General features: G+C 39.2%; 2 protein-coding genes across 5 annotated transcripts in view; one reads left to right on the top strand and one right to left on the bottom strand.

The window, feature by feature from the left end:
- Positions 1-708, top strand: part of elovl2 (ELOVL fatty acid elongase 2) — a 129,080-nt gene extending 128,372 nt beyond the window's left edge. For all 4 annotated transcript variants that reach the window (XM_073023897.1, XM_073023896.1, XM_073023895.1 and 1 more), the window contains one exon: positions 90-708. In XM_073023897.1, coding sequence (XP_072879998.1) covers positions 90-206 — 117 coding nt within the window. In that variant the 3' untranslated portion in view covers positions 207-708. The remainder of the gene's footprint in view (positions 1-89) is intronic.
- Positions 709-6,136: 5,428 nt separating this feature from the next.
- Positions 6,137-22,883, bottom strand: part of LOC140714006 (synaptonemal complex protein 2-like) — a 63,262-nt gene continuing 46,515 nt past the window's right edge. The window contains exons 12-18 of the mRNA XM_073024679.1: positions 16,972-17,050; positions 14,056-14,127; positions 13,575-13,696; positions 11,390-11,481; positions 10,686-10,782; positions 10,539-10,597; positions 6,137-6,203 (exon numbers count right to left, since the gene is read on the bottom strand). Coding sequence (XP_072880780.1) covers positions 6,137-6,203; positions 10,539-10,597; positions 10,686-10,782; positions 11,390-11,481; positions 13,575-13,696; positions 14,056-14,127; positions 16,972-17,050 — 588 coding nt within the window. The remainder of the gene's footprint in view (positions 6,204-10,538; positions 10,598-10,685; positions 10,783-11,389; positions 11,482-13,574; positions 13,697-14,055; positions 14,128-16,971; positions 17,051-22,883) is intronic.

Here is a 22,883-nt window from a genome sequence, read left to right as displayed (position 1 = left end):
TATTTTGTTATTGCATTATTATTACTACACACAAAGTCAGTAACCGTGACTAATTTAGTAATGCTCATTCCTTCCCATTTTGTCCACAGGCATACAGCAAAACACAATGCAATGGAAAGATCACCCCTGTTCTGGGAGAGTTAAACAATGGGCTCTACAGTGGCCATGTAAAGACCAATGGCAGCATATCCATGAAGGAGGATTAATATTAGTACAAGAGCAAAGTACTACTACCAAGTTGTATTTGTCTCACTGCTGTAGACTAGAGCTAAAAATGCAAGTGAAACTATTATGGTTTGATTAAAGGTTTTCTCATTATACACAATGCATAACATTCAAATTTAAATAATTACATTCCAGATCCTACCTCAGTCTTAAAAGAATTTGCTTCACTCTTAAAAACATTTAAAATTAAAATGATCTAATTACTCGCTTCCCCAGTTTTCAGTAAATGCAGCCAATTTTACAGGAAGTTTGTAGAACTACCTTACTATGTATCTAGAACTGAAACATAACTTGATTACAACTCAAATTTCTGAATTTTTTTTATCTAAAGTTGTTTTCTCCATCTTTAGATTGACTTTTCTACTTGATGTTTAAAATCTTTGAATGCAGAATTTTTGCAAACGTAAACTTTTTACTCTTTGAATTAGCTGTTTGTATAATCATTTTAAAATGTTTAATAAAAACTCAACATCACTAATTATATCGATAAGAGTTAAAGACAACTTCACTCTGATGGTAATGTGTGGGGAACAGATTGGAAAACTGAATATTAAGGCAGTACATCTTGCAACAAAACTATTACAACAGATTTATAGCTGGAGGTAATGAAGACCAACTTGACTATCTCTGAACTGCAATTTAAGCATAACGTAGTGGTTTATTCATCATCAGTCAATCTGGTAACTGCTCAGTCCGTGGGAGAGATCAGATTCTGCAGCACTCCCTTGTGGCAGTCCAGAACATGGGGAGATGTTTGGTGTGACTTATCCATGAAAGCACTAGTTAGCAACATTACAGTCTAGCAGAAGTCAGCATCGCCTACTCCTGGCTCAAGTAGTCAAGAATCAGGGAATGACTGCTGAAATTGGTTATAGGTTTTCATGCTCATATCAGGAATTATAATCTAAGGCTACAGACAGCACAGAGTGGGTCCTTTGAGCCACACTGCCCCAGCAACCTGCAAAACCCAGATTACCCCTAACCTAATCACAGGATCATTTACAATGACCAATTAACCTAGCCAGTCAGTCTTTGTAATTATGGGAGGAAACCAGAGCAGCTGGGGAAAACCCACACATTCCACAGAGAGAACGTATCAAGACTCCTTACAGAATGATGCCAGATTTGAACTCCAAACTCTGGAACGCCCTGAGCTAACTCCTGCACTACTGTGGCACCCAGGCTTATCCATCTACTGAATACAGGAATGCCTTTTTTTCCACTATTACAAAATTATGCCAACTTAGCTGGACAATTGGATGTCCAAAGAGAAACAGAATTTACAGTCACAAAAGGCCAATCTGGAAACTTTGAAGTGGATTCTTAAATCTTGACTCTGAACAGCAGAAGCAGCCCAAAATATTTGGCCACATTGCAGTTATAGAAATGGCGGAAGAGCAAAATGTTTAAAAAATTCTATTAAAATTCAGATGTCTACATACTTGAGGAACTCAAAGGAAATTTAAGACCAAAACTATTTCCTTCTATTCAAAACATAATCTAACAAATGTGTCCCAAGTTTAAAAAAGTCTTGATCTCCTATGCCACTAGATTAGTATCTTGCCTTGAAGCCCAGGTAGGAGCTTATGTAAAACACCTACCATATTAAAGGGAACTAATTCTGCTGTCCAAACTTGGAGTCTTGTATGCAAGGAGCTTCTTGGACAATCCCAACACTAAAGAGCTGAATGCTACTTTGATGTCATAGCTCTGGAACTCAAAGCCTTTGGTGTTGACATCATTGCATTGAGCAGGAGACAGCCAGTTTAAAGTACAAGGGAACAGAAGCCAACTGGAAAAGGGGCATGATGTACATTGAGTGAGATTCATGTATTGGAATGACACAATAGCCTTACACTTGTAGCAGAAATTCACCATTTTACAAACTACTAACTGACCTACCACTGCTTCCCACCCCACTGGTGCAGAGTCTACATTCCCACCTCGGGGCTTCAAAACTAGAAGAAAATCCAGCCACCATTGATCCTGAGGGACTACCCAAGTACAGAAGGATCACTACTCATAATTCATCCCAATGATCTAGGCACAATATCAAAATTTGCAGAGGGTAGAAAGGTAAATATCCAGAGCTTGTTGCAAGTAGGAAGATGCTATTTCCCTTCAAGGAGGTAGGAATTTAAAGTAATTGATGCAAAGGTTAGTGAAGAGATTGGTAATCTGTTTATAGCTTCTATCAAAACATTCATGAACTAAGCAACAGATCAACAGTCTTGTTGCCTATGCACTGTTTTATTTAGTTTTGTTCACCTTTCATTTCTGAGGACAATAAACTAGTGACCATCAAATTTGAAATAATGTTTAAAACCAAAACTATAGCTGCTGTCGACGTGAAATAATAATAAAGCACAAGGGAAAATCTTCAACTCAGCTGGTCCACAAATAGAGGAACACACCGAGAAGGTTCCTAGACAAAATGTTAACTATTTCTCAAAATAATTAATGTCTTAGCCCCACAAATCCGTCACATCTTCCTATCTCAGAGTTTCTACTACTCATGGAACTCAATTAATCCTAGTCTCATTCTACCCAAATTAGTAGTGGGGCATCATTTACCTTTATTTCCAGAGCTCGCCCTCTAACTTCTCCATAACATGTAAAGGATGAAGAATTCTACCAAAGTTTGCACATGTAGCAAACCACTTTGAACAGATTTTGGCTCAAGTCCTAACTAGTCATTTGGTGTCAGACTTTACCTCAATGCTCCCATCAGATCTCTGGGTATGTAACCATATTAAGCAGAGGTGGTTGCTGCAAAGCAGAAGCATGTAGTGTGCATCAGGGAGGTAGATTTTCATATTGTGGTCTACCTCTCCTATTACCCTTATAACACGATGGAAAAGTTTGTGCAAAGTTTGTTGTCGTTTGCACATCGGCTGTTTGTCTGCCCTGGGTGTGGTCTTTCACTGATTCTATCATAGTTCTTGAATTTACTGAAAATGCCCACAATAAATTAATCTCAGGGTTGAATACGGTGAATGTACTTTGAACACTACATGCTCAGAGGTTTAACAAGGGAAACCCAACACCAAACCAAATGACCAGGGAGTCATTGCCTCACTACCAACGATTATATTAAACATACATTAACCCAGTTTAGCAATGGATAGACCACAGAGTGCAGGATAGAGGAGAAGCAAGTTTGCCAAGACTGGAGTGCAGGGTCCTCTCATTTGTTCACCATTGTACAAGCAATTTAGGCACCAACAGCACTATTCTAAAAATTCCAGATGGGGCAGGGAGAGGTGTGGATCAATGAACACAAATGCGTCATTTCACAAGCTGAAATGAAGAAACTGGCAAAATAGATGCACAAATGGAAAATTACCTTTCATTTACATAGTTGCTGCCTGACCTGCAGAGTGAGTGTGTGAGTAGCTTTGGATTTCCAACATCCGCTGATCTTCTCATGACGGGTACAGAACAGGAGGTCTGTGACTGAACCTGGTATCTGCCAATATGGGGCATGGGAATTCCAGTGCCAGTGCTTCACATTCAAGTTGTGAGAGCATTACATTCAAGTCCTAGAGCACCCCCCCCCCATTAGTAGCCCACCCTGGGCAACCCACTGTGGACGTGGACATGTGCGCAGATATCTGAACTGACTTCAGAGGTTTGGGTGGTACAAGTATAGCTGCTACCTTGGAGCACTAAACACCCAGTTTCAATCCTGACCTCAGCTGCTGTCTGTGTGGAGTTTGCACACTCTCCCTGTGACTGTGGAGGTTTCCTCCAGGTGCTCTGGTTTCCTCCCACATCCCAAAGACAGGAGTTAATCAGCCACTGCAGGGTGTAGGTGAATGGTAGAATCAGGGGGAAGTTAATCTTTTTTTTAAAAAAACTCACTAATGTAGGATTAATGTAAAAAGAGGCAATAAATTTTCACTGATTAAATGGGCTGATGAGGGTATATTTCTGCACTGCAAATGTCTAATCTCTAAGCCACATGGCTCCCAACTATGTTATAAGCAAGAGAAAATCTGCAGATTCTGGAAATCCAAGCACCATGCACAAAATGCTGGGGGAACTCAGCAGGCCAAGCAGCATCTGTGGAAGAGAGTTCGGTTGACATTTCAGGCAAAAACCCTTCATCAGGACTGGAGGAAAAAAAAGATGAGTAGAGTTAAAGGATGGGGGGTGTTGGAGGAGAAATAGGTGAAACTGGGAGGTGGGTTGAAGTAAACAGCTGGGAAGTTGGTTGGTGAAAAATATACAGGGCTGGAGAAGGGATTAATCCAACAGGAGAGGACAGAATGTCATGGAAGAAAGAAGAGGGGAGGAGAACCAAAGAGAGGTGAGGAGATCAGGTAAGAGGGAAAAGGGGATGGGCATTACCAGAAGTTCAAGAAATTGATGTTCATGCCATCAGGTTGGATGCTACCCAGACAGATTATGGATTCTCCAGAATATGGAGAACATGTTGTTCCTCCAGCCTGAGTGTGGCCACATCATTGCAGTAAAGGAGGCCATAGATAGACATATCAGAATGGGAAATGGAATTAAATTGGATGGATAATTGGAGATCCCACTTCTTCTGGCAGATGGAGCATTGGTGCTTGGTGAAGCTGTCTCCCAATTTACGTCGGATCTCACCGATATACAGGAGGCAGTATATGGACACAGTATATGACCCAGACAGACTCACTGGTGAAGTGGCACCTCACCTAGAAGGACTGTTTAGGGCTCTGAATGGTAGTGAGGGGGGAGGTGTAGAGGCAGGTGTAGCACTTGTTACGCTTGCAAGGTTAAGTGGCAGGAGTGAGATCAGTGGGGAGGGATGAATGGACAAGGGAATCACGAGGGATTGATCCCTGTGGAAAGCAGCAAGTTTGGTGGGGGGGGGGGGGTGGTGATAAGAATGTGCTTGGGGGTGGGATCCCATTGGAGATGGCATCATTTCCAGAGAATTGTGCTGGACAGGGAGGCTGGTGGGGTGGTAGGTGAGGACAAGAGAAACCCTATCCCTAGTAGGGTGGTGGGAGGATGGGGTGAGAGCAGACATGCGTGAAATGGAAGAGATGCAGTCGAGGGCTACATTGATGGAGGAAGGGAGCCCTTTACTTTGAAGGAGGATATCTCCTATGTTCTAAATGAAAAGCCTCATCCTGAGAGCAGTTGTGGCAGAGGCAATGGAATTGAGAGAAGGGGCATTTTTACAAGTTATAGAGGGGAAGAGGAGTAGTCCAGGTAGCTGTGAAAGTCCGTGGGTTTATAATAGACATCAGTAGATAAGCTGTCTCCTGAGATAAAAATGAGAGATCTATCTTATAACAATGTTTTACAAGGACACTGGGGAAATAGAAAGCTTGCACCAAAGTTAGAAGATCAGCCAGGATGTTTTACTACATTGTAAAATATTTCTATCCCCTTCTCTGAATTCCCTCAATCTCCTTAACATCCAGAAATCTGTGGAGCGCTATTTTAACTAATTTGCAGCATGAGCCTCTCCAGCCCACCTGGACAGAAAATTCCAAGTTCAGCATCCTCAATATGAAATTTCAGTGCAAAAGCCATCTTCCTTTATACCAACTTATGCCTCCTGGTTCCAGAGCCCTTGGTCAGGGAGGCATTCTCCTTGCAACTGATTTTAATAATATTGTCCCTCATTCCTCTAAACTTTACAAAACACTTTCTCCCCACAGAGCAAGTGGAAATTTTATTAAATACAGTAACCAACAGATCACTCATTTTGGAACAGGAGGAATAGATTAAATTTCACCTCAGTTAAACAAATGAAAGCTCAATATTGACACTTAATGACAATACCTTCACTTTGAACCATACGAACTCAAAAATTATACAGGAGAAATACAAGTGGCAAAAATGCTAATTCTATTAAAGTCCCAGGCCATGGATTTTTAACTACAGCCAAATGGGTTTCATTACACATTCCTCATGGCAAGTCACATTCATTTGGATACTCCTGGTTTATCTTCTGAGATGAGATCAACATATTCATTCTGTCAATGAAATAAAACAAAAGTGGAAACAAGTACTGCAACTTAACATTTACAAAAGACAAGGAGAATTGACCAAGGGAAGCTCAACACAAGGACCTGTAATCATCCACACCCCCTCCCCCCACTGGCACACTCCGGTGAAGAGTGATTGCAAATCCCAACTACCTGGACAAAAGGAATGACCTTCTGCTGTAATTTTGGTTTTTTTTTTTATTTCTTAAGGTTCTAAAGCCAGCATTCTTATATATTATTTACAATCTAGATATAAATCAATCTTTGTCAATTTCTTCACTGAAAATTGAAGAAATCCCATTTAATTCATAGGGATTCACACCCAAGGTACACTGCATACAGATAAATGTTGGGCGAGACATTTCACCAGGTAAAGAACACACACTGCTTCATCCAATCTTTCATTTCCAACCCCTCCCCCACAAACGGGGCAATAATTCTCAAAAGGAATTTAGAAATTGGTCAAATACAGCCCATGTTTTCTCAATTCAGTCTGAAATATAGACTATTGAGAAGCTTTCTGCAGATGCCAAAGACACTGAAAAGATACAGGACCAAAATATCAAAAACCTAAATGAAACTTTTAAAATAATGAGGGGTCTATTTTAGATTTTTCAATCCTCTAACCTCAATTTTTATTGAAAATGAGGGACATAGTCTTTTCACCAGGGTATGTGAGCACAAGTTTATGAGAGAAGGGAAACTTAAAAGGATATCTGAAGGTCAAATTCCTTGACACACACACTGATAGAGATAGTTACAATATAGTACTTGGTTAAGAAAAGAGGGATATTGACCCAATGCTGGCCAATGGGATTAGCATGGCTGGCATGTATTGAGTGGGCTGAAGGGCAGTTTTTCTGCTGCGTGAGACTATGCTTTTATGATTTATTTATTTTTAAAACACACACAAATATGCACAGATTTAATAACTGTTTCTCAGCCTGTTGATGTGGTCCTGAACCTCTTGTTCACTACTTTTTGTCTGCTTTTTTTCCATCCAAGGACATTGGTGTTTCCATACCAGGCCATTAGACAATCAGTCAATCTACTCACTACCATATATCTACAGAAATTTGTCAAAGTTTTAAATAACACACTAAATCTTGGCAACTTAAGCATTGGCATTGCTGTGCTTTCTTTGTTATGGTATTTACATGCTGTTTCCAGGACAGATTCTCAGAAATCATTACACCGAAGTATTTAAAGTTGCTGACCATCTCCACCACTGATCCCCTGATGAGGACTGGCTCAAGGACCTCCAATTTCCTCCTCCTGAAAGTCAATCAGCTTTTTTGTCTTGCTGACATTGAGTGAGATTATTAGTGTGGCATCACTCAGCCAGATTTTCGAACTCCATCCTACATGCTGATTTGTCACTACCTTTGACTCGGACAATGACAGTGGTGTCATCAGCAAACTGAAAATACAGCATTAGAGTTATGCTTAGCCTCACAGTCCCAAGTATAGAGTAGACAGGGGGCTTGTTGATAAGAAAATAGAAGATTCAGTTGCAAAAGGAGGCATTGAGGTCTAGGTCTTAAAGCTTATTAATTAGTTTCAGGGGATGATAATACTGAATGCTGAGCTGTAGTCAATAAAGAGCATCCTGATGTATGTGTCTTCTCTGTTCAGATGCTCCAGAGTTGAGTGAAGAGCCAATGAAAAGTCATGTGCTGTAGACCTGTTGTGACGGTAAGTAAATTGGAGTTGATCCAAGTCACTTCTCAGGCAAGAGTTGATGTTTCATCACCAACCTCTCAAAGCACTTCATCACAGTGGATTCAAGTGCTACAGGGAGATAGTCAGAGGCAGGCTACCAAGTTCTTAAGCACTGGTATAATTGAAGCTTGCTTGAAGGTGGGTACCCCAGACTTCCAAAATGAGAGGTTAATCTCAATGAGCACTCCAGTCAGTTGATTAGTACAGGTCTTCACTACTCAGTCAGGTAACCCTTCTGAGCTAAATACTCTGGTTTCACCCTCCCAAAGGATGCTCTCATATGGTCTCAGAATCTGAAATCAGTGTCATTGGGGACTGTGGGAGTTCATAAAGATGCCATCAACTGTTATTAACAGTTATCCAGTCTTAGGCAATCTTCCCCTGCAGAGTATTGCTGATGCACCATCAATAACTCTCGGAGATGGGAGGTGAACGATAGGCTTTTATTAGCAGCAAAAGGGACCACGACATCTTGGAGACTGAGGGAGGAGCAGTGCCTCCAATCGCCTTTATACAGGGGTCTATGGGAGGAGCCACAGGAGCAGTCAGCAGAGAGGCGTGTCCAGACAGGTATACATAGTTTACCACAATTGCCCCTTTCTTCAACCCCCTCTCATTCCTTTCCATCATCCTCCTTTCCCCATCACTGAATTATTTATCTTTGTACCACAACCCCTCTTACACATATAATTTACCATGGCCTCCACCCCTCTGGTTCTAGTTCCATTTGCCATACCCTCCCAAAGGCTCCCATAATCTTCCTTACTTAGATTCCAGCACAGATGGCCCTTTGTGTTCCACCTCATCTCCCTCCAGCAGCTGTCTCTACCTTTATCCTTCCTTCAACTCCATTTCCCTCATCACCCAACCGCCAACTCTAACCCTCCCCTCCAGCTCACTCTGCACGTCACCGTTCACTCCTCAGTGGTCCACCAATCAGCTCCAGTAACCCATCTCACCCATTTCCTTCTCTTTGTACTCATTTATCTCCTTTCCCCACTCAAACCTGATGCAAGGTTTCAACCAAAAACATTAACAATCCCTTCCCCCTCAGAAAGATGCTGCTCAACCTGCCATCTTCCTCCAATAGATATTTGATGGAAAAATCACCTATTTTGCACAACACCTTCAATTATTCATTTAATATTTTTCCAAAAAATGGCAAGGTTACCATTTACTGCCCAACTCCTAAATGGCTTTTTAAGTTTCTCACAAGTCATTTAAGTGGACTTTGCTGGACTGAATGAGAACTGCACTTACTACAGGGATGTTCCCTGGACTTGGGGAGCCTGAGTTACAATGAGAGGCAGTGTAGACTAAGACTTTAATTCCAAACATAGGAGAGGGGGTGAACTGATAGTGGCATGCAAGATATTGAGGGGCACAGACATAGTGAAAACAATATTTTCCCCCTCAGGTATGGAGTGTTTAAAACAAGAGGTTAAAAGTGTCAGATCAGAGGCAAGAAATTTAAAAGGAACATCAGGCAGATTTTTTCCACACAAAGGTGGTGCATAGTTGTACTGAGCTGCCAGGCTGAGGCAGGCACATCAGTAACATTTAAAATCCATCTACTTCTGTAGATGGATGGGTGAAATTTAAAGGGCTAAGGCGCCAATGCAGGCAGATAAGACTAGCTCGCTGAACAAGTTAATCAGAATGGACAAGATGGGCCAAAAGGCCTGTCTCCACTGTATGATTCTATGACTCTTTCAAGGATGTCAGTAGATCTGATGAAGATTTACAATAATCCGGTAGTTTATTTGTGGTCACCTCTATTCAGTCTTCCCTTCCTCAGATTCCACAGTGAGATTTAAATTCTGTTGTATTGATTGTTAGCACAGAACCCTGGGAGAACATTCTGACAACTTAATCTCTGCACCTCATTCTAAAATCTGAATCCCTATCCTTTATTCAAATCCAACGGAGCCTTGCTCACACCATCTTCAACCTCTCTAGACTTCAGGTGGTCATACATCCACCATTTCTTTCATTCATCTTTGGGGAACTTCTTCAAACTCAGTAATTCCCCTCTAGGTTTCTTTTTACAAATCACTTAAAACTTAAGGATGTTACCAGGAATGCAGTGCAAGTTATTGAGTGAAAATCCGAATGACCTTTTAGAGGATTGCAAAATCACTAGAACAGATAAAGTCAGTCTTTATCCCAGGTGAGAGGTGAAAGATTTAAGGGATCCAAGAGAAAAACATTTTCCACACAGATGGTTGTATATGTATACGCATATGCATAGAGAGGGAGAGGGAGAGGAAGATGTAGAGGTGGGACAATTACAATGTTTAAAAGACATTTGTGCAGGTACATTGATAGAAAAGATTTAGAGCAGGGGTTCCCAACTTGGGGTTCATGATCCCCTCTATTAATGGTAAAGTTACATGGCATAAAAAAGGTTAGGAACCTCTGATTTAGAGACATATGCACCAAACAGGACTAGCTTGAACACATTCAGAATGGACACATTCAGCCAAAGGCCTGTTCCTGTGGTGTATAACTTTGAATCTCTCTAGGTAAATTAAAAACATGGTTATGTGCAGAGAGAAAAATGGGGACAAAAAAGAAAATCACAAACACTCTTAACTTTACCTTTGCTGCCACTTCTCATAAAACTGTGATAGCATCATAGACTGCTGCTTCCAATGGTTCTAGTTTTGGACAGGGGGGAAAAAAAGGACATTTAAATGATAGGAGCGAAATTGCAAATGGGTCATTAAAAACAAAATGCTCACATACAAAATTTTCTTCCAAGTTTTTCAGAGTTTGCACATCTTCCTCAAGGTCCTTCAGATCGTTGTCAATAATTGATTTATACATGCTCAATTTCTGTAATCTTTCAGGAAAAAAGTTAAGACGTTATACACAGCAAAATACACATGAAAAATTATCCTGCTTGAAAATTAAAGTTCTAAAACTACTGTATGTTACTACTTTTACTGCACTAGTCAAAATAATCTGATTGGTACCACACAACACTGGTGTAGAGAACACTGAAGCACAAGCAATGGTGGGGGTTTGATTCCAACATCCAATTAGTTCAAGATTGCTCGTGCCTTTGGTCCCAAATGGTTGAGTGTCTTCATTTCCTTTGCTGTCAAAGCAAAGAAGTAGCATTTACCGGTACCTCTAATGAAAGTGAAACATCAAGGGTGGAAGAGAATGAGTAGACTGGGAGGCAGACTCTAGTCCTAGAGTGAGAAGGTGGGAGGAGGTTGTGTAAGTATAGACACAATGGGCCTCTTGTGCCAAAAGTAGATGCCCTATTATGAAATTAGTCCACAAGGCACAAATAATGGACAAGTTTCCAGCAAACTGACAAAGATTACCAAGAATACATTCCAAATTAAACAGTTTATAATCCAATAACTATTTTGGAAAAATTCATGTACAGAAAGGTGCTACAAATGACCATTAACAGTCTTGTACAAAGCGGTCCAGACCTATAGGTGTGTATTTGTCTCATCAGCATAGCAAACTTTTCAGTAGATTGCCGGGACTGCCTGGTGTATTGCTCCATGTTCCTGTAACAAAACTAATCAGAACATTTCATTAATGAAATCACAGTATCACTTAGAGGATACAAGGTCATCACCAAATCTAAAATGGAGAAATTCTTGACATTTATCACCGATCCCTTACAAGCTAAGTATTTAGTCTAATACAGTAGGGGAGGCCTCTTGGTCCATCAGTGCCATGCCTAATCCTTAATGTTACACATTTATAGAGTGCCTTTCACAACCAGTGAGAGAGAATAAGTACACAAAACATCAATTCCAATTCTTCTTTAAAATCACATCACAGGCCACAGTTTGTCAGATTCTGGAACCACCAAGGATGCTTCAGGATTTGTGGATTCCAGGAGTAGAGGGAAGCTTAGATCAGCCACGCTCATATTGAATGGCAGGAACTCTTCCTGCTCCTATTTTGTGTTCTTCCATGTACCTAGCTGGCTTCTACACTGGCAATAATAGCAGTACAGAGGGACATATATAACCTTTCATCCTCATGCCATGTTAGATCAGTGTGACCCTTGCTGGAGTCACTCTATCCGTGACCTTCTCAGCTACACACCATCCCTCTGCAATATCAAGTTGCACATGTTCATTACTCAGATATCACAGCAACACCACCACCATTGACTTGTTACCCAGTCCACCTCCAGGACCACAAGAGCAAACATTTCCCCATCTAAACACTGAGAATCATAAGGACATTACTTTTGGCTTTTATCTAGAAACTTAGTACATTCTTCTATTTGGCCGATCTGAAGCAGCCTTTATTTCAACCTCATTTCATCTGCATTAATAAGACCATCCATTTCATCTCTTAACTATCACCTGCTTCCAGCTCATCTCACACCTGGAGCTGCCAAAACCCATATACTTGGGCTTTACTATTCCAAGGGCTCCAAATTAACCTGCTACTTTTCTCTATTGCTACCCACATTAACCCCCCACTACAGTGCTCCTACCTTCACTGTCTTTCCCATTGCATGAGCCTACCCCTCACCACTGTGACTTTCTAATTGCTCCACTATTTCTGAAACTGACAATGTCTGGAGCCTATTCCTTTTAGGCATTTGACTTAACAGTTCATTGTGTACCATTATTCCTTGATTTGCAGAAAAACCGAAAATATCCCTGGAAAATATTCTGAAGTTATTTGTAAATGGAAAAAGGTGGGTAGTAAATATCATGGGCATTTCAGTATGATGCATTCTTTTTAAGATTACATTATTATTTTGGAGATTGGTGCATTTTTATTAAAGGAAAATAGAGTCTGGTGTTACAGCAAGAATTCATAAGGAATGTCTATATCTTGGTTTTACATAATGTTTGATAGATCACTATTGTGAAGTTTCTGGGGAGATGTTACTGTGTTAAAGGCTCTACACAATTGGAGGTAATGTGATGCACAAATCAGGACTAATCTACATCTAGAGTAACATCATGCACCCATCTGCAGTTTGCCAGATATGGCAGTAGCTCAGCTCACACCTTCAAGTGAGATATAGCCAAATTGCTACATTTGCACATCATAAAGAATTCTGGAAAAGGGGTGAGGCAGTAGGAAGTCTCACAGAAACAATGATAATTTTAGATTTAATTAGCATGTAACCACATAGCATCCTTTTGAAGCAGGGAACTAGAGGACAGGTAAAGCGCAGTGAAGTTTGATTAAACAGAACTAGCAAATGTAGGATTGGTGTAAATAAACGTTTTAACCATATAACCATATAACAATCACAGCACGGAAACAGGCCATTCCGGCCCTCCTAGTCCATGCCGAACTCTTAATCTCAACTAGTCCCACCTACCCGCACTCAGCCCATAACCCTCCACTCCTTTCCTGTCCATATACCTATCCAATTTTACCTTAAATGACACAACTGAACTGGCCTCTACTACTTCTACAGGAAGCTCATTCCACACAGCTATCACTCTCTGAGTAAAGAAATACCCCCTCGTGTTTCTGTTGACCTGTTTCCATGCTTTACCAAGCCACCTTCAGATCTGACTGCACAGATCTTGCATGTTTTGGTCACTAATAAATTAATGTCACTAAATGTGATAAATAAATGTGGTCCTTAAAATTTTCATATCCTTGTCAATTAAGCAACTTTACCGTCAATTCCTGCTTCATTCTTTCAGTGAATCCATGTAGTGTAGCACTGAGGTTTCCATCGAGCAGACTTCCATCTTCCATCTCTTTAGATCTCTCAGCATTCTGTTCCATTTCTTCTTGCTCTAGTCAACAAAGAAAACTGCTCAAGGTCCTCACTTTGAGTTCAACTCTCAGATTCAGCTCTTCTCAAATCAAGTAGAAAGGGGCTCAATAGTTGAAAACAAAATTATGACTCAATATCCATTTTGCAATAGATATTTAAAAATAATTTACATGGGTTAATTCAATAAAATTGCTGCATTTATGTGCTCCAAAAGATCACTTGCTCCTTTTTTTTTTGAGGAACTCTACTCTGCTCAAGGTTAAAGGACTCATGAACCTTGGCATTCTTACAGAACCAGATTGCTAAGATGAAACAGTTTTTTTGGCATTTCTCAGCTAAGGTAAACAGATTCATTTATAATGTGGAGATGGAGTTTACCTTCATCCATATTGATAGAATCATTGTAGTACTCAGTGAAGGGAGAATTTGCAGACTGCTGCCCCACATCACCTGTAAAAATCAAAATGGAATAAGCACAGAACTTCAGATGTTCTCATCATGAGCTTAAGCTCATGTTCAACATCAGGAGGCAGCAATCTGGAGCTGAACACTGGTGAATGATGTACATGATAATAAAATGAGATTATAAATGATGGTTCAGTCCCTTCCCATCATCATGTGAGGCTTCACACATTCTCTACTTCCTCAGCTTCTTGTTCCCTGGCCATGATCACCTAATTTGCACTATGGATGTCTAGATCCAATATACTCTATCCCCCCAACAAGGAGGCCTTAAAATCTCTGCTTCTTTCTTGACAACAGACCCAATTAGTTCCTCTCCTCCACCTCTCTCCTCCATGAGATGGAACTCAGCACCCATGCTGAGCTTGTCAATTTCATCAAATTTGTCTCCAACCTCCACCCTGCCCTTAAATTCACTTAGTTTATTTCTGACTCCTCTCTCCTTTTTTTGATCCACCTCCATCACTGGAGACAAACTGTCTACCGACATCTTTCATAAACCTACCAATTCCTATGGCTATCCTACCTATACCTCTTTCCTACCTGTATGCTATTAAAAAAGTGCTATTCCCTTTTCTCAGTTCCTTCATCTGTTTTCCCAAGATGAGACTTTCTTTTCTAGGACAGATGCCCTCCTCTGTTGCCCTTAAGGCATTTATTTAGCTTTATTACATTTTCGCTTTAGTAATTTGTTTGTAATTATTTTCTAGTTAAAGTTAAGGTTGATAGCTACGTTGCAGTTGTTGGAAGTAAATTCATTGTTTGTGATGTATCGCAGCATGCTGCGATGATGTCACACCCGGTTTCGCCGTGTCTTGTGGGAAAATACCGGTTTGGAGAAACGGGAAGGCGGGGGCTTGTGCGTGCAGGATCAGCGCGAGAAAAGTTTCATTCGACGCACTAAGAAACATCATAGAAGCAACTCCGTAAGTTCATAAGACAATCGATATGTTGAAGTAAAAAAATGGTAACACTGATTCTGTTAAAAGTAATGACGGTTGATAAAGTTTATTTTCTTGTGCTATTGAAAGCGTTGCTGGATAGTTTGTGTTGAAGTGTATTTAAAGTTGTTGATGGCATAGGTAGGTTCTGACTATGTTGTACTTTAATGAGACTAATGTAATATAGTTTGTTGTAGTTTTACTTTTACAAGTATTTATGATGTAAATGTGATGCCAAGAAGGAAACAAATACTGTATATATTTTGTATTGTTTTATCAACAGGTTTCACCATATGTTAATGTGGAAGAGTGAACAGTAAATGGTTAATCTTACTGCGATCCTTGCCTTCAGTGACTACAGTTTAACTCTGTGTTTAGTTCAGAGTTTCTACACCTGCACGAGAACTCTACACCTCCTATTTCAAAAGAACAGGGTTTCCTTCCTTCACCATTGATGCTGCCCTCACCTACATTTCCTTTATATCCCAGTTAAACGTGCTTATCCCATCTTCCCGTTGCCTTAACAGGGATAGAGTTTCCATTGTTTTAATATACCACCCCATGAGCCTTGATGTCCAATACATCGTTCTCTACAACTTTCACCAACTTCAATGGGAACCTACCACCAAACCTGAACCCCCACTCTCCACCTTCTGCAGGAGTTACTCCCTCAGTGATTTACTTGTCTATTCATCCATCCTGGCACTCAACTCTAAAAGTGGCGGAAACACTACACTAGCCCATTCACCTCCTCTAGCTCATTCAGGGCCCAAAATAGTCCTCCTAATAGTCCTCTTCATATGCAGTCTCTTCTACATTGAAGAGACCTGCCATAGATTGGGAAACTACTTGGTCAAGCACCTCCATCCAGTAGAAGTGAAATTACCCAGTGACCAAGCATTTCAAATCCTATCCCCATTCCCATTTTGATGCTTTGGTCCATGGCTTCCTCTTCTGCCATGATGAGACCACGTTTTGCTCCTCCAACCTAAGCTTCACTCCATCTAGGTAGCCTCCAACCTGAGGGCATGAACATGAGTTCCTCCAACTTTGGGAAATTTTCTCCCCCTTCCCAATTTTTCATTCCCAACTCTGGCCCCTTTCACCTTCTTCTGGTATCCTTCTTCCTTCCCCTTCTCCCATGATCCATTTTCTTCTTCTATCAGATTCCTTCTCCAGCTATTTGCCTTTCCACTGATCATCTCCCAGCTTCACCTGTCTTCTATCTTGTCCTCCTCCCCCATCTTATTTTCGCTTCATCTCCCTTCCTTTCCACTCCTGAAAGGTCTCAGCCTGAAATGCCAACTGTTTACTTACCTCCATAGATGCTACCTGACCAGCTGTGTTCTGCCAGCATACTGCATTGCTCTTTATTTCCAGCATCTACAGAATCTCTAGTGTTTACAGATGCTGATCTTCAGTTGTGAATTTGCCCATCAGTGATCCAGAAAATAGTCTGCTGGGATATTGGCTTTGTACCACAGCAAACAGTGGGAAGTAACCATGAAAACTTTTCTTTAAAAGTATCTGAAAGTTTAACTTTCTGGATACAAAAATAAAGTACAAAAAAGGAGTAACGAGGTAGTGTTTATGAACCTTGCAGAAATCTGATGGAAGAAGGGAAGAAGCATTTCTGAATCATTAGGTCTGGGTCTTCAGGCTCCTGCAGTTCATCCAATGTTCCCAGGAACACGTGGTATCATTTGAGTGCATCACACCCACACTGTGTAGACAGGCAGCTCCAGTATATACACTTGAAGCCCTAATCTCAGCATGCAAACCTTGGGTAGAAATTTGTTTATAACCCTCTAACTAACTGCTGGAGTTGTATTGAAAAAAAATTAAGCTAATCATTTTAGCCCCTCTGAATCCTAACCTCTGGAGCAAATACCTTTTGTTCCTTCATTTGCTGGAATCTGTCCTTTTGCGGATGTCCCACGAGGGATCTTAATCACGGGTGACATCATTTTCTAATTGATGACAAATAGCAAAAGGCAGTAAGATGCAACCACTGAGCACACACAGCTTGATAATACTTTAACCAACTTACTATTCAAATGGTTAGATACATCTTATGCAAATTACTAAGAATTATAATGTTTCATGGGTGACCTCAGTCACATTACCAGTTAGGGAGATACACATACTATAGTCTATTTTTCTATAGCACACATTTTTGAGCTTCAACTTAGAAAGATAAACTAAACTAGGTTATTCAGTCTAGAATCACCAGATTTATGGAGCTTTTATTGGGGTATAGTAAAAATTGAGATATGGATTACTAAAAACCTCAATTTAAGACAGCTTCCAATTCGTCAGACAAATCCTTCAAAGACCAATACAAAATGAAACATTGTGGTGCTCTACTTCAGTTGTAGAGTTAATATATTAATATTTATTAGCTTCATATCCTATGGCATTACAGGAAAGATATTTGCATGGATAGAGGAATGGCTGATAGGCAGGAGGCAGCAAGTGGGAATAAAAGGGGCATTTTCTTCGGTTGGCTGCGCCAGTGCCTAGTGGTGTTCCTCAAGGGTCAGTATTGGGACCATTGCTTTTCACATTGTTTGTCAGTGATTTAGATAATGCAATTGATGGCTTTGTGGCCAAGTTTGCAGATGGGAGATGCCAGAGAGTAGTGGTGGATAACTGTTTTGTCAGGTTGGAGGCAGGTGAGTAGTGGTGTGCTTCAGGGATCCGTACTGGGTCCAATGTTGTTTGTCATATACATTAATGATCTGGATGATGGGGTTGTAAATTGGATTAGTAAGTATGCAGATGATACTAAGACAGGTGGCATTGTGGATAATGAAGTAGGTTTTCAAAGCTTGCAGAGAGATTTAGGCCAGTTAGAAGAGTGGGCTGAACGATGGCAGATGGAGTTTAATGCTGATAAGTGTGAGGTGCTACATTTTGGTAGGACTAATCAAAATAGAATATACATGGTAAATGGTAGGGCATCGAAGAATGCAGTAGAACAGAGTGATCTAGGAATAATAGTGCATAGTTGCCTGAAGGTGGAATCTCATGTGGATAGGGTGGTGAAGAAAGCTTCCGGTATGCTGGCCTTTATAAATCAAAGCATTGAGTATAGGAGTTGGGACGTAATGTTAAAATTGTACAAGGCATTGGTAAGGCCAAATTTGGAGTATTGTGTACAGTTCTGGTCACCGAATTATAGGAAAGATATCAACAAAATAGAGAGAGTACAGAGGAGATTTACTAGAATGTAACCTGGGTTTCAGCACCTAAGCTACAGAGAAAGGTTGAACAAGTCTTTATTCTTTGGAGCATAGAAGGTTGAGGAGGAACTTGATAGAGATATTTAAAATAATGAGCGGGATAGATAGAGTTGACGTGAATAGGCTTTTTCCATTGAGAGTAGGGGAGATTCAAACAAGAGGACATAAGTTGAGAGTTCAGGGGCAAAAGTTTAGGGGAAACACGAGGGGGAATTTCTTTACTCAGAGTGGTAGCTGTGTGGAATGAGCTTCCAGTGGAAGTGGTAGAGGCAGGTTCTGTATTGTCATTTAAAGTAAAATTGGATAGGTATATGGACAGGAAAGGAATGGAGGGTTATGGACTGAGTTCAGGTCAGCGGGACTAGGTGGGAGTAAGCGTTTGGCAAAGACTAGAAGGGCCAAGATGGCCTGTTTCCGTGCTGTAATTGTTATATGGTTACATGATTCGAAGATAGGTGGAGGGGTGGGTAGTGCTGAGGAAGCAATGCGATTGCAGCAGGACTTTGACAGCTTGGAAGAATGGGCAAAAATGTGGCAGATGGAATAGTTTTGGGAAATGCTGTCATGTGAGAAATGCTGTGATTGGACTACAGTTCAGCTTTCAACACCATAATTCCTTCCAGCCTCGACAAAAAGCTCAGAGACCTTGGCCTTTACCCTACCTTGTGTAGCTGGATCCTAGACTTCCTGTCAGATCACCTGCAGGTGCTAAGAGTGGGTTCCCTCACCTCTGCCACTCACTACAGGTGCCCTTCAGGGCTGTGTACCAAATGACGGAGCAGACCCAATAGGCTAAATGGCCTCATTCTGCTACTATGGCTTATATTCCAAGTGTTCCAAGATAACTCCCGAAGAAAACTGAGACCTGATGATAATCTGTCTCTCATCTTTCAGTTTAAACAAAATTGGACAAAACCAGCATCTAGTAATCACTTTATAAAATGTTGATGAAAAATATTCTAATTTTCATAGGCTTAGTAACTTAATTAAAATAGCAGACTAAACCCTTTGCAAACTTGTATTTTCAACTCTTAACTGTACCAAAGTGACACATTAGCCAGTAACACACAAAAAATGCTGGAAGATCTCAGCAAGCCAGGCAGCATTTATGGAGAAGAGTACAGTCAACATTTCGGGCTGAGACCCTTCAGCAGGACAGGCTGGCTGATTTCACTCAGTCTTTTTCAATCTTTTTATTAATATCAACATGATAAGATTAGTAAATAGATAATGGGATTACAAACTTACAAAATTAAAATGAACATAAGGATACACAAGCAATAAGTACAATATAGTTAAGTCTTCCCAAATCATGAATGATACAAATGTCATATAAACGAAACAAAAAAAAAACTAGGTAAATCATGTTGAAAAAACAGAAAAGAGGAAAAGAAAAAATATTAATACCCTAAGAAAAACTAAACTAACCACCAACTAATTAAAGAAAAAAATTTTAAAAATGGGCTGTTTATAGTATCTATAAAAAAATTACAAAATCATCAGTGTCCCCAACTCCGATCCTAATATATATATTAAAAAATCAAAACCGGAAAAACAAATAGGATTGGAGCAGGGTCAAATTACATCATGTGAAAATATTGAATAAATGGCCTCCAAATCTTTTCAAGTTTAATAGAAGGGTCATATACGACACTTCTAATTTTCTCCAAATTTAGACATAACATAGTTTGAGAAAACCAATGAAATATGGTAGGAGGATTAATTTCTTTCCAATTCAACAAAATAGATCTTCTAGCCATTAATGTAAGAAATGCAATCATCCGACAAGCAGAAGAAGATAAATGGATTGACTCCATCATTGGTAAACCAAAGATTGCAGTAATAGGATGAGGTTGTAAATCAATGTTCAGTACCGTGGAAATAATATCAAAAATGTCTTTCCAATATTTTTTCAAAAGTGGACATGACCAAAACATATGAGTTAAAGCTATCTCAGAATGACATCTGTCACATATAGGATTTATATGGGAATAAAAATGAGCCAATTTATCTTTGGACATACGAGCCCTGTGCACAACTTTAAACTGTACCAATGAATGTTTAGCACATATAGAGGATAAATTAACTAATTGGAGAATTTTATCCCAATTCTCAATAGGGATAGTAAAGTTAAGTTCTCTTTCCCAATCATTTTTAATCTTATAAAAGGCCTCTGAACGTATTTTCATAATTATATTGTAAATATTTGATATTACACCTTTCTGAAAAGGATTTAGTTCTAACAATTTCTCCAAAATACCCGAAGAATCAAGATTTGGAAAGGTAGGAAGTACAGTGTTTAAGAAATTCCTAATCTGTAAATATCTAAAAAAAAAAATGAGATCTGGGCAAATTATATTTATCAGATAATTGTCCAAAAGACATAAAACAATTATCCAAAAATAAATCAGAAAATCGTAGTATTCCTTTAGTCTTCCAAGCTGAATAAGCTTGGTCCATAATAGAAGGATGAAAAAAGAAATTGGATTCAATAGGAATTGCTAAAACAAATTGATTCAACCCAAAAAATTTCCAAAATTGAAACCATATATGTAAAAAGTGTGTTTGACTATCGGATTGTCAATTCGTTTATGCAATTTAGAAAGAGCAAAGGGAAGAGAAGTCCCTAAAATAGAACCCAATGAAAATCCTTGTACAGACTTAGTTTCCAGATTTACCCAATGAGGGCTAGGAGATAAATCCCAATCCCTTAACCAACATTTCAAATATCGAATATTAATTGCCCAATAATAAAATCTAAAATTAGGCAATGCCAATCCACCTTCCTTCCTTGCCTTCTGTAAATATCTTTTACCTAATCTAGGATTTTTGTTCTGTCATATGTGAGGAAATTTGTGAATCAACATTGTCAAAAAAGGATTTCGGAATAAAAATTGGTACCGCTTGAAATATATACAAGAACTTGGGTAAAATAATCATCTTAATAGCATTAATCCGACCTATCAGAGATAAAGACAATGGTGACCATTTAGTAAACAAACATTTAATAACTCCTTATGATTTTTTGTAATTTTAATCCCCAAGAATATAAAAAAAGTCATTAACTAATTTAAAAGGTAAATTTCCATACATTGGAACCTGTCTATTTAAGGGGAACAATTCACTCTTATTAAGATTCAATTTATACCTGGAAAAATTACTAAACTGAGCCACCAATGATACAACTGCAGGAATAGATTTCTCAGGATCAGAAATATATAATAACAAGTTATCTGCATATAATGATAACTTATGTATATCCATCCCGCGAGTAATACCAAAAATGTTCTGTGATTCTCTAATAGCAATTGCCAAGGGTTCTAAAGCAATATCAAATAATAATGGACTAAGAGGACAGCCTTGCCTGGTACCCCGAAATAAACGAAAAAAGAGAGATCTTTGATTGTAGTAAAAACCGAGGCTACTGGAGTATGATATATCAATTTAATCCAGAATATAAATGTCAGACTAAAATTAAACTTCTCAAGCACAGTAAATAAATATGGCCATTTAACTCTATTAAATGCTTTCTCCGCATCTAATGAAATGACACATTCTGAGGTGCTGCGTGAAGGAGTATAAACAATATTCAATAATCTCCTAATATTGAAAAAAGAAAAGCGATTTTTAATAAAACCAGTTTGTTCCTCCGAGATAATTTGAGTTAATACCTTCTCCAACCTGGTCGCCAGTAACTGGAAAAGATCTTGGAATCTACATTGAATAAGGATATTGGTCTATAGGATGCACAGTCAGTAGGGTCTTTATCTTTTTTCAATATTAAAGAAATGGAAGCTCTATAAAAAGATTGCGGCAATTTGCCTAGTCTAATTGCTTCTTCAAAAACCCTGTATAACCAAGGAGAAAGAGTAGAGGAAAAACACTTTAAAAATTCCACTGTATACCCATCTAGACCTGGTGCTTTCCCAGAATTCATAGAGGAAATAACACCTTTAATTTCTGCATCTGTTATAGGAGTTTCTAATATTAAAAGTTCTTCTGATGATAATTTTGGAAAATTAAATTTCCCAAGAAAATCATGCATGGTATTATCATGAGGAAATTCAGAATGATACAGGGAGGTATAAAAATCTTGAAAAGATTTGTTTATCTCATCATGGTTAACTGTCAGTTCACCATTCTGTTGACGAATCTTAATAATTTGACGTTTAACCAAAACATTTTTCAATTGGTTAGCTAACAGTTTACCCGATTTTATCACTATGTATATAAAAATCAGTTCTGGTTTTCATTAATTGATTTTCAATTGAAGATGTAAGTAATAAACTGTGTTCCATTTGAAGCTCAACCCTTTGTTTGTAAAGCTCCTTACTAGGAGCAATCGAATATTTCTTGTCAATTTCTTTAATCTTATCAACCAATAAAAGAGTTTCCTTCTTAATACGTTTTCTCAAACCAACAGAATAGGAGATAATCTGTCCACGTATATATGCTTTAAAAGTGTCCCAAAGTATTCCGCAGGAAATTTCATCCGTAGAATTAGTTGAAAAGAAATCAATCTGTTCCTTCATAAATTTAATGAAATCCGGATCTTGCA

This window comes from Hemitrygon akajei, chromosome 20 (assembly GCF_048418815.1).
Source record: "Hemitrygon akajei chromosome 20, sHemAka1.3, whole genome shotgun sequence".
In the NCBI taxonomy this organism is placed as follows: domain Eukaryota; kingdom Metazoa; phylum Chordata; class Chondrichthyes; order Myliobatiformes; family Dasyatidae; genus Hemitrygon; species Hemitrygon akajei.
The sequence above is the reverse complement of the archived record's forward strand: the minus strand, read 5'-3'. Positions and strand labels throughout refer to the sequence as shown.